Genomic DNA, 12467 nt, shown 5'->3' on the forward strand with positions numbered 1-12467 from the left:
CTGCTGCTGCTGCTGCTACTGCTGCTGCTGTTGTTACTGCTGCTGCTGCGAGGACGTTTTCACGGGAGGATTTGATTTGTCTCTGTGTCTATCTTTGTCACTGCCACTGTTTTTAGTGCTGCTCAGTTATTTAGGGAATAACAATCATTTCCTCAGACAGGCTGTAATAATTCAACAGTACCAGACACGGTCCCCGCTCCACAGGCAGCAAATTACGTAAAAAATAAAATGAATATGTTGTAACAAGTCGTCCGAGGAAATCTGAGAGGAATTAGCAGAAAACATCCTTATTATGTTTCCACATACCCAAAAAGTCAAATATAAATGTGTTTTACTCGGCCTAAACAAAAAGAGTGAACAGAAATTCCTAATGGAATCAACTGTGGTTAGACATTCTTCTCACAAAAGAGCTCAATAACTATCAGTGCCTTTGTGCCTGCGCATGAGGTGCAGTACTTCTAGAGACTGATGGTGTCAAAGTAGAGGTGATTTGAAAAGTTTTGTCTTTTAAAGTTGTCACGTAAAAGCCATTCAAAACTGGTGTTTCGGGAAAAAGGTATTGAAATCCAGCAGGTATATTTTGGCTTGGTTTTATTTAGCCAGACTCTAAAACGCAGACGTGTTAGAAATCTCCGGATCAGACGGGGGCTGCAAAGCAATAAAGTCGGGCTGATGGTAATCTCTGGGCATAAAAAAAGAGTCACCCCAGCTCCAAAAAAATAATCCCCAACATCTGACATCTTGATGTCTCCGTCTGTATCCTGGAAGAACCTGGACACTTATTTCATAAAGTGCAAACTTTTGCTCTTTATCTCCACCTCCGGGAACAGGAAGTCGTTACGCCCCCGAATCACAGTCCTTAACATCGGGCCAATTCATCATCCATTTATTTAAGCAGCACAACTGGTCCTTATAGGACTTTATGGGAGACAGAATTAATTTTAGGAGCCAAGAAACCCAATTAATTCTCCGTGAGAAGGAGCTAATCAGTTTGTCATTCTGAGTCTGTTTAAGTGTGTGTGTGTGTGTGTGTGAGAGAGAGAGAGAGAGAGAGAGCGAGCGTGCACGTATTGAATTAACATCTGTGTGTCTACGTGCCTGTGTTGTGAATGTGCTTGAATCTCCTCCATCATTATTAACACGCACGTTCAGGTCTTCATGGTCCATTCACTCAAGCCTGGACCTTACAGACAGAACTTGTTCCTCTGCTGCATTAACTCTCTGTTTACCTGACCTTGGTCAAACTAAGGCCAATCAGAGTCTCCCTGTGCTAACACTATTTAAAAAGAACAAAACTAATTAGAGCCTCCAGGAATTCTCCAACACAGATAGAACTCATTTAAATACTGTTCAGTATTCATGTAAATTCTGTTTGGTGTACATGCAAATATTATTCTACATACTTGTGAACCGTTTTTGATGTACTCTAGATGAGGCCACAGTCCAACACATTCAATATATTTAAATTATTTCTAACATATTTTGCAGCAATTCTGAACTTTTTGCAAAACATTTGTGATTCCGTAGTCCTTCCTGCCACTTCTGTTGCCACTGTAACTACTAGGCTTTTAGGTAACCTTTTTTGTGGGATTTATTATTATTTATCATTTTTAGGGTTCTTGTGAATTTCTCACTTGAAGTGCATTGGAATAGTTCTTAGAAATGTCTTCAAAGCCTAATTCCATCCAACAGCAAAATGTTAGCAGATCTGTAGAAACGCAGCACATTCATAGGTCACAGAGCTCTGCCATCAGTAAAAGTTTGACTTTTCTTTCACACCTCAGGCTAAAAAACACATCAGAAATATGTCTAAAAGCAAGAAAGAAAAACAACTACAATCAATGGACAAACCAGGCAGATGATGTCAATTCTCCTCACAGCTCCGAGAACAACTTGTTCCCTCTCTTTCTATCCAGTTTACAACGTGTCGCTACTTTTTTCCCCACAGTGACAACCAGAACGGCTGCTTGTTAGGTGAAGGAAGGTGATGGAAGAGATTATACCTTCCTTCAGGGCAGTGCAGTTTCAAGTTGACAAGCTCTTAGTGTGATGAAAGAAGAAGAAAAAAACATCCTCCGAACAAGAACAGAACACAAAAGCAGAGCCTGGATGAGCAGCTGAGACCGTGGGCTCTTCAGCCCAGCGGCCTCTCAGCAGAGCACTCCAGAGACCTCATAATTAGGAATGTTCTAGAGCAAAGTGACCTCGAAGCACGGTATTTTTGGGTCTGCAGCGTCGGAACAATCAAATTCAGGGACCAAGAACAAATTGGTATAGAGATTTTTTTTTTTCATTTCATTTTTTGCTAAGCTTGGACTTTTTTTATTCAGTTTGTCAATGGTTCCGCTCGTTGCAGCAGCGTTTCAGCGAATAAACAAACCCGTCCATCACTTTAAGGAAACAAGCTGTCCTCCGTGTGGGCTTTGCAGTAAAGCCACACCAGTTAAAGCCATTAATTGAAGGTAGAAGCAGAATTTGAAGCGCCAATGTTGCTATTATCTGCTTTTTGCAGATTTTCATCTCAGGCACACACACACAAAAAAAAACACAAAGGCATACACACTAGGGATCGTTTAAACTTCTGCTACCAGGGGCTGACAGTGGTGCTGGTGCTAATACAAAAAAAGGGGAAATCAAGTAAGAACGAGAAGACACGTTAGCTAACATGATGTGAACAAGTCAGATCTCAAAGTGCTGTTAAGGAGGAAACTTTTGGTTTTTAATGAGGGGTCAGTGGAGCTGAAGTCATTTCAGGTAACTGCCACACACTCCCTTACAAGCACACTTTTCAAAAACTCTTCAAAAACACACACACACACACAAGCCTCTCCTTCACACAAAGCCTTGTTATCCTCTGCTCTTCTCTCTCCAAAGTTTGCAGGAAATCCTCCACCCCTGCTCCTGCTCCTCCTTTCTTCTCCTCTCCAGAATCTCATTTCTGAGTTGGGCTGGTTTTGGGTTTAAGTGGCCCAGAAAGCACTGACTGAACTTGTCTCGACTCAACTCGTTCCTTGGCCTTTCTTTTGGGAGAGTACAGGGGTGTCGGGTCAAATACAAATTTGTTCGTGACGTGGACAAGAAGTCTATACAGTAACGTGCAGCCGACAGGTCATATGTTGGCCGCCAGAAGAGGCCGTATAGTCCCTAAATATTTAAGTCGGAGTTGATGACTTCTTTCCTTATAAAGCAGAAACAGAGGAAAGCTAGTGATGCCTTTACTGCCATAGGAAAAAGTGTGATTGTGTTTCTCTACCTACAGTAGCCTGATGTACAGCCGCTCTTGTGCAGTTCAAAGACGCTAACTTTTCTCAGACATTGGCTTATATTAGCTGTTTCAATTTTTCGTGCTACATAGGTTAGCAGTTTTAATGCTGTTTTAATCTTTAAAATGTAAAAGAAAAATCACATATTAAACAAAAATACAAATAAAAGAAAACCTGTTATACTGTCAATAACTTGTCCAATCCTGGACCTCTTTGTAGAGTCTAAATGCAGCTCCCTTCTCTGACTCACTCCATCACAGCTGCTGCTCAAGAAAGAGGGAAAAAAACAACAAAAAAAGAAACTAAAAAGGAGGGAAAACTGGAGCGGAAGGACTGATACAGACGTCACAAGCTGTGCTGTCCACTCTGAAGTGAGGAGGGTACAGAAAAAGAAAAAAAACAAAGAGACGGAGAAGTGTGAGTGTGTGTGAGAGCGGCAGATGGAGCAGCACAAAAGACATAAATAGGAGAGTTTATGGAAAAGGCTAAATCTGGAGCGGACCACAGACACAGCTCTTTATCACTGCAGCATCACAGGGCCAACACTGGGATCACTGTGTGTGGTGTTAGCAGTGACGACAGACTGTCAGCTTTAATATCCTCATGCTTTTCATCAAAATACAGAAATAAAGGAGGGAAAATAAAACTTTTCTTTGCTATTCTTTTAGTTTTAATGTATCCTGTGTTTATCTACTGTACCAGGTCAGAGGTCAATGACTGAAACATGACGCACACCAACTTCATAGGCCCAAGGTCTGTTAGCTTGCTATGTGCTAATAACACGTTTGCTTCTGTTCTACTAACCTCCAGCCTAGCATTCAGGCTTTAGCCTGCTATCGACCTGCTAACTAACGGTTAGCCTCAATGTTAGCTAACATTCACCTTTTAATATTTTGTCCCAACTCAGATCAAAAACATTTTGACGCAAGAGAAAAGCAACAGAGTCGGGGGGAAACGCACACATTTTGATAGATTTAAATGTAACATTCATGAATGTTGCACATCAAATACATCATACAGGCCATATATGATGACACATTCCTCTGGATATTACTGCATCCTCACTCTGAGCACAGAAGAATCGGAGACAGTGGCCTACGATTCCTGTTCCTGCTCCTCATGTACTCCATGTTTAATTAATGAGGCGGTGGATCACAGGGAGAATCCCCCATCCCACCGGAACCTCTGACCCACATCTCAGCCTTAGCTCCTAAAACCACAGTTCAAATACTCCTCAATAGAAATAAAGAGAAATAAAAACAAAACCTGAGAAACAGTCAGGTAATCTCAGGAAGTTAAAATGTGAAAAAGCCAAAAAGTACTTTTTTCTACTTTTTGGCTTGTCATGGTTTTAAATGTCATAACATTCAACTGTATTTACTACAACGGTGGTTGAACTGTGTATTCACTGCTTGATGTAGACACACAGTATTTCAATTTAAATGAGGGTGTTGAGTTCAGACGAGTGATGCCGATTAACATCAGTCGCGTTTTTCAAAACACCGTGAGGAGCTTCACGCTTCACAGAGAAGCCTCTCTGTATTAATAAAGAGTTTAATTCAAAAACTCCACTGATCTGCTCCGTGGAGACTCTGAAGGTTTGTTTCAACTTGATTGACAGCCCAAAATCTCATGCAGATTTTTAGAGATGCTACCAACGTAAAGGCTGCTAATCAGAAGACACAAAAGGCTTCTGCAGGGCACTGTATGTAAATGTGTCATTGGTTAGTTTCATTATGCGTTAGCGAGGCCACAGAATGACTTCAAACTGGATCAAGGGGATCATAACAGACATCCAATCAAACTGACTGATGTGGAGGTCATCGTGTCGACAGATGTTCTTGTACATGAAGTTCCTCCTGACACCACAGCCTGTGAGCCCTGGTATCAGATGCTGTTACATCACCACCGAGTTTTCTCACCCCCCCCGCCCCTCCCCCCCCCCCCCACCGCCCCCGCCTCTCTATCTTCCTCCCTTCTTCCACCTTCCTATCGCTGCAGCCTTGCAGATCAATGTCATGCAGCTTCTCCGTTTCTCGCAAACCTCAGTGGACGTGTTAACCCTGTTATGTAATTAGTTTTTATTGCTCACACACACAATGAAAAGCGGCACGCAAAACAAAGAGGGAAATTAAAATGCGAATGTATCTGAATCCCCCCGAGTTCACGCCTTTTCTCCTCTCTTTACTTTCCCTTCACTTTTTCCTCTGTAATCTCTCTCCTTCTCTCTGCGTCAGATATTATTTCAATCGTCTCATCTCTTCATTGCCTTTTCTCTGTCTTTTGACAGACGCAGGTCTGTGGGGACTGAGCCGCGGAGGCCTCGCAATTCAATGGATCAACTGTACGTGCAGTTTTGTTTCATTTGTTACACACTGTTGGAACACAAGAACAATCACTGCACGTCGCCACTGTAATATGAGAGTCACTGAGCATCAAGTCTGGACAGAAGGGGGCAGCACCCCTTAATTGCATTTTATAATTGGCAACTGCTAAAATTCTCTCAGCATAAAAAAGTGTGTTGAAGTGTCAAATATATCCTATGAATTTACAATCAAATAGGATTCAGCTGTGAGTGACAAGAGCTGAACCGTAAGACAGTAAAGGCATCACTGGCTTTAGAAACCTACACTACAGTACATGGAACTGTTTTGCTTATGTTTTACAATAGGTTCCATGAATTTAAACAGGAACAATAGAACTGTGGCAGGTTCAAATATCTCTGAGGCATTTTTTTTTTGCCAAGGATCGCTCTCAGGGCTGAATCTCTCTACTTACAAATGAGTGAAGTCACTGTAGACTGACAACAGAAATCAATGGAAGACATTAGCATTATTACATTAACACTGCTGTGGGTCATATATACCAGGCAATGACAGCTGGGCTGTAGCCCACATTCTATGATTATAAAATCAATAACTCCAACAGTTTGTTTTCTAATCCTCAAAGCTACAGAAACAAAGAACCGTGTGTTCTCTAATTCAATATAACACATCCTGCATCCTGTGGTTCACCAGAGCCCCACTTTAAAACCACCAAAAAAACACACTTGTTACATAATTGAAGGGAAACTGTAAACATCTGTGTGTTGCACTGAGCAAAAGCATAAACCAAACCACTGAGGCTGTGTCTGATCGGGGACCTGAGCTCCACGTCTCTCTTCCAAATCTTCTGTGAAAACCCAAGTGAGACTGACAGCCCAGCAAATGAACCCATTAATAAGTAAACATCATTAAAAATGCATCTCTCTCTCTCTCTCTCACACACACACACACACACACACACACACACGCCTGCGTAAATAAGTGAACACATACTTTTGCCAAACACAATAAGAAATTATTTCAAATTATAGAAATATAAAAAACGGCCTCTTAAATATTAATGTCCTGGTCCTTGAACGTCTCATCGGACTTCGGAAAACACAACTGCTCACTGGGAGCCAGTCAGAATAACTGCAGGCCTCAGGCACCATCATCACTCACACAGCCCATGTCTGCTGATTACAAGTCCCACAATGCACTGCAGTCAAGGTACAAGAGAGAAATCTATCCAGGAAAAGATGAGCAGATTAGAACTGGAATGTTTCTACATCGTCTGGAAAACCTTTCTTTAGATTTTTTAAGGTCCAACGCTGGAGATAAAGAGTAATAATTCATATTGTATTGTATTGCGGGGGTAAAGGAGCGGTCTCTCTACTGTAGAACATCTTAATCCAGCGTCTTACTTGTAACTTTAAATCACTTACCTCGATGAGTTTTCGTTCATAGCTGGCAGCCAGTTCCTCGATGTCACCCATACATTTATTCTGGGGGGGAGGGGTCTGCTCCTCACTGGGCTGCAGCACTGAGGAGGCTGTACCAGAGGAGAGAAAGAGGAAGATTTAGGACATAAGAAAATGGTTTTTTTTATTTCTTCCATGGTGGCAGTGAAAATAACCCCTGCCCCCTTTTTTTTATTAAATACTTGTCACACAGTACAGCAGATATGAATCATACACCTCACAAAGCCAAACTAAGAGTCATGACAGGAAGACAAACACCAGGGAATTCAAAGAGGGGCATTAGCCCACAGACCCTGCAGCTCTCTGGCTCATTTGTATGGGTGTACATTAGAAAGAACACAGCTATCACATGGTTCTCACTGAGAGAAACTTCTTTTTCTGCTCTGTCACGGTGATAAAACCTTCCCTCGTGGCTGACTTTATGTTCAGACAAATTGCATTGTTCCTGGGCCGGACTGAGGCTCACTAACCAGCTAGAAGTCATGGTGACGGAGCGGCCAGCAGCCCTTCAGAGCCACTGAAGCTCAACTAAATGGGTTCTTTGTGAAGAGAGGAACAGCAGCAACTGTGAAGAAGAAGCCTTTTCTGAGTCCTTTCATGGAGGATGGATTGTTTTTTTGGGGTCAGCACATACAGTTAAGACTTACACAAACAAACACAGCAGCAGCTACAGCGGAGAGATTTATTGGCTGAGAGGAAGTAAAGAATAAAAGTTCAACGCGTCCACAAGCTCCACTGAGCTCAGATAAACTGGTGTTGATGGCTCTTCAGGCAGAAGTTTCATGTAAAGTAAAAAAATTCTCTTGAGTTTTGTTGCAACAAAGGGAGAAAGCGGAGCGAGTTTGTTCCATTTTACACTCACACACACACGTTCACATTGAAAAAGCTGTAGAAATATTATTATCTATTCCTGTGATAACTTGTGACTCCTCACTCACTCCTATCCATGCTACATTTTAGCTATGCATTAGCTATGCACATATTATTTCAAAAGTTTTTTTTAATTGATTTGCAATTTCAGAGACTTTTTAATGGTATTTTTTGGCTAATTCTTTTAGCTTTTTTTTTTTTTACAGAATTTTTGTTTTACTTTTAGCTTGTAAAGTTATTTTAAAAAACAAATCACTAGTGTTAGGGCGAGTTTGTATGCATGCATCTTTTCAGCTATATTCACACCATTTAGGTTTGTGAAATATACGTGATTTTTATAATTCTATTCAAGGGCCATGATTGGCCACGAACCTGAGTTTGGATATGATGTAGTGACCACCAGATCCTGCTCACTCTTGAACTCATGTCTACACACACACACACACACTGCTGTGAGGAGTGTCACACACTCTCTTTTGTTATCGGGGACCAACTGTTAGCCTGATTTCCTGTAGTCAGGAACATCTGTGTCCCCAACAAGTTCAACCCCCCAACCTGCCTCCATACACTCTGCACATATGCTTCCCTATCTGTGTGACAGCTAAGATAAATTCAGTCTTTAACACACACACACACACAAAATCCTTTGGCACTTTGTGTCAAACATTCTTTCGTCGGTTTTTCCCACAGAATCGTACAAGTACTCCATCTAGAGTCAATCCTCTAGAAGTCCCTCCTTTGCCAGTTCTTGAGAGTCTGTAACACTTGATGACTTTGTTTGACTCAGTGAAAACAGCTTTACATCTATGTTTTACTGGAACACGCAGCCACGAGACAAGAGGACAGGGCATCAACGGCCATGTTTGTAAAAACCACCGTGGCGACTGTTTCTGAAACAGACTTGGAAACCCGTCCCTCAGGTGTTGTGTCCCAGACACGATCAGTGTCGACCACAGTGTGTTCCGTCAAGTAGTTTCCCATCGTTTCTCATTGTTATCTAAATCAAGATCAGTCTAATTATGAGTCCCGGAGCAGATGGACGGAACAGCTTGTTACAGAAGAAGAACTGCCGTCAGAGGCAGCGGATCTGTCCAGTACGTGACCAGGGCCACTGAGAACGTCTGCTGAAAACTGTCCAGAGGGTCAAGAGATGAAGAAAACTGGGACGAGCTGACGCCTTCCTTCTCTCATGACCTGCTGTTCTCTCCAGCTGGAATGAAGCGTTCGAGACGAGAAGAGACAGCTTTGACCTTCTAATCTTCACCACAGGGGGGCGTGCACTGCTTCTTAAAAAATGTATTCAATGCAACAGATGTTTGTGTTTAGTTTTGTGAGGTAATTAAAGGAGAACAACTGTTGTTTGGCCCGAAAAATAGGTTGTTAAGAATAAGAAAACAATCAAGTAAAACAGCTAATTGTTAGCTAGCCATTTCCAATGTCTGGATAAGTGTGACATGCTGATTCTTTTTGTAAGGACATTTTTATTCTGTTCTAAATTAGTTAATGGGGTAATTTGGAGTTGCTACTTTATTATGCACAATACGGCTCAATTTATTTTCATAAACTCCAAAAAGATTTCAAGTGTGCGATTAACTTGCTCTTTCCCCAGATCCATCCTGATTAATCACGATTAAATACTCAAACCAACTGACAGCCCCGCTGCAAACAGGAGTGACTTGATTTGTGCTGCTGTGTGAGGGGACGCCCTTCAGCAGAGACAACCCCAAAGGACACGGCGGGCTGTGGAGCAAACACAGGTCCATCCCTGCTGCAGCTAATGCACAATCAGGTGAAGAGCTCCTCCAGACGGCACAGCAGAAGGAGCTCGACTCCATCCAGCTACTGTGGAATGAGGGCCTGTGTGAATCCCCTCTTCTGTATCTTATTTCCTGGTGGAGTCACATCATCCATCACAACCACAGCTTTATCTTCTTTCTGTTGCTTTGTTCTCATGCTTCTAGTTTCCTTTTAACTTTTTTTCCCACCTGAAAACAGATTCTTTTCTCAAGATACTGATGGGTTTTTTTTTCCTCTTTTTTTTTTTACGTTGTTGCATCGTTAGCCGAGCTACACTTTCTACACGTTCTGCTCCGTCGCTTCATTCATCCTTCCTCTGCACTCTCACTCCTCATCAGAAATCATCCTCACTCCTGACTCCTTCATCCTGCTCTTTGTGTCCTGACTTTAATTCCCTTTTTTTTCTCCTTATCAATGATTTATTTCCAATCTGTTTCACTTGGCAGCTCCTGTGTTTGGACTGTGGTGTTAGCAGCCGTCCTCACGTGTGTTCTAAAGGCCAGCCTTTGTACATGTCAACACTGTGTTTGGACTGTGGTGTTAGCAGCCTTTGTACATGTCAACGAAAACATGCATTTAACTCACAAAGACTGACTGAACCCGATCAACAAGCCGAGCACCGCGCACATATAACAGCAGATGTCGAAGGCTTTTCCTGATTTTCATTAAAGAACCTGCCAAATAAAAACCCACAGTGTCGGCAAGGCCAACCAGAAGAACACCCCACCGAGTTAATAAATCAGTCAGTCAGAGAGCCAGCGCTTGATGGACCGGCTGGGGGAGTTAATGAATGAGGGCTAATCAACAGCAATACTTTCCTCTAACCAGCCAGAGTTCATTTAGATTTCTGTGTGGCCCAGTCAGTCATACAAGTCTTGACCTGGCCTGACATTACTCCATCGTGCTTTAAATTTTTTCATCTGATTCACAAGAACGTGTTTCTTGAAGTCAAATTGAATCTGCTTCTGTTCTTCTGTAAAACCAAAAGATCGCCCTCTTTTTAGTGATGGCCTGTAATACCTCTGACATTCAAAGAGAGAATGAGGTTAAATAAGGATGTGGACTACTGCTGCAGCGCCCCCTGATGACGGGACAGGACAGTAGTGATGCTTCTTCACTGCACAGGAATCACCCACGTATGAAACACAAACCCCTGTGATTCCAAACCTATCACTGTGGTCTGGGTGAACGGTCCATGCTCTCTGTTCAATCATCGCTCCTGGCTGCTTTTTTTTTCTCTCTCTTCTTTGTCCATGAAGTCTGAAAAGCTCCAATCACTGCCAAAACCGACATCAGTCAAGGCCAAACCACAGCTAACGACAGCCTAGAATCAAACAAAAAAGGTGTAAAGTGGCTGAAAGCCTTTTTCCTCCTCACTCCAGATTTTTCTTTTTTTAGACGACACGACAGGTTACTTTCATGCTTAGCCATTTTAAATAGAAATCAACATTTCCTTTCGTCCGTCTTACACATCGGGTTTTTAAACTGAAGTACACATGAGAATCACATTAACTTTACAAGAGCAAGACGTACGCCGATGATACAGCCATTGATAATGAGGACACATGCTTTACCTGCCACTAATTATCAACAATGTAAGTTAACTTCATCTGTGTCTCTGTTCTGCTGCTACAGTAACCACCCGGTCCAAACCACAGAATCATTATTGTCAGTTCGCTGTTTTTACAGAACGACAATTAAATCAGATTATGTTCTAATGACACATTCACCGAGCGTCCACCGCAAACCCAATCAACTCAGACGGCTCGGTGTTCTGGACCAGCTTGATGTGGACCTGTGGCTGAGCAGGATGGAACCAGCTGTGTTTGTTCAGCGCTGCTCCACGTCACTGACAATCTGACTGTGAGGTTGTATCGCTTCAGTTTCTCCCAGGATGTTGAACGAGCCCTCACAAACCCGCGACACTGATGGCGTTCTTGTTAGAACATATGTTCTGAGCATATGTTCTGACTGCTGTCCAAAGGATCATCAGGCTCCTGAAACGCTGACACAGCCGATGGAATTGCCCCAATCTTGACCCGTTCTGGTTTTTCATGTATTATCTCTCTGCTCTCATCTTCTGATCTATTTTTTTTCTGACTCATTTTCCCTGTGGGAATTATTAAAATTTCATTTTATCATTTGCGCAAAACCGTATGGCGCAGCCTTTTTGTTTAGCCTCACACCTCCCAGAAAAAAAGGATGTAATGGGAATTTGAAAGCAAGTGAAGTAAATGTGAGCTGTCTGAAGTCGTTTCTCTGTAATAAGGAGAGAGCACTTTACCATGACCTAACCAGAGAACTTCTCTTTAACAGTTAGTTCCCTACTGAGCCTCCAACTCTTGTGGACAGTTTCCTGGCACAGAGGCTCCGTCTTAACAAACAAACTAAACTAACTGATGAACTCCAAGTGTCTCATATCTTTAACGCTGCATGATATGATTGGACTGCCACCGTAAACGGGCTGCTGAGGAGAAGAGACCCAGTGGGTGGTGTTGTAATTGAATTTGGGGGGGTTTATAAATCTGCACCTTGAGCACAGCAGGCCTCGCCCTCCCCAACAAATGAGTTCCAGTTCCAGCAGCAGCAGCAGCAGCAGCTTCAAAGTCAGCATCAGGTTCAAAGTCACATTATCAGCCAACATTAAGAAGATTTAGTTTCCTCCTAAATCTCTGACCTGACAGAGCTTCAATAGTTTCGTTCCAAAAACAACCACCACTGTGTGTGTGTGTGTGTGTGTGTGTGTGTGTGTG

The 12467-nt window shown here is 42.5% G+C and overlaps 1 protein-coding gene across 4 annotated transcripts in view; it reads right to left on the bottom strand.

Moving 5' to 3' along the window:
- The window catches only part of snx29 (sorting nexin 29), an 87437-nt gene that overhangs the window by 37991 nt on the left and 36979 nt on the right, over positions 1-12467 (bottom strand). For all 4 annotated transcript variants that reach the window (XR_003050321.1, XR_003050320.1, XR_003050319.1 and 1 more), the window contains one exon: positions 7012-7118. Coding sequence is in view for 1 of the 4 variants with exons in the window: in XM_008314756.3 (XP_008312978.1) it covers positions 7012-7118 (107 nt within the window). In the remaining 3 variants the exon portion in view is untranslated. The remainder of the gene's footprint in view (positions 1-7011; positions 7119-12467) is intronic.

The sequence above is a fragment of the Cynoglossus semilaevis genome, chromosome 8 (genome assembly GCF_000523025.1).
Source record: "Cynoglossus semilaevis isolate Cse_v1.0 chromosome 8, Cse_v1.0, whole genome shotgun sequence".
Classification (NCBI taxonomy): Eukaryota; Metazoa; Chordata; class Actinopteri; order Pleuronectiformes; family Cynoglossidae; genus Cynoglossus; species Cynoglossus semilaevis.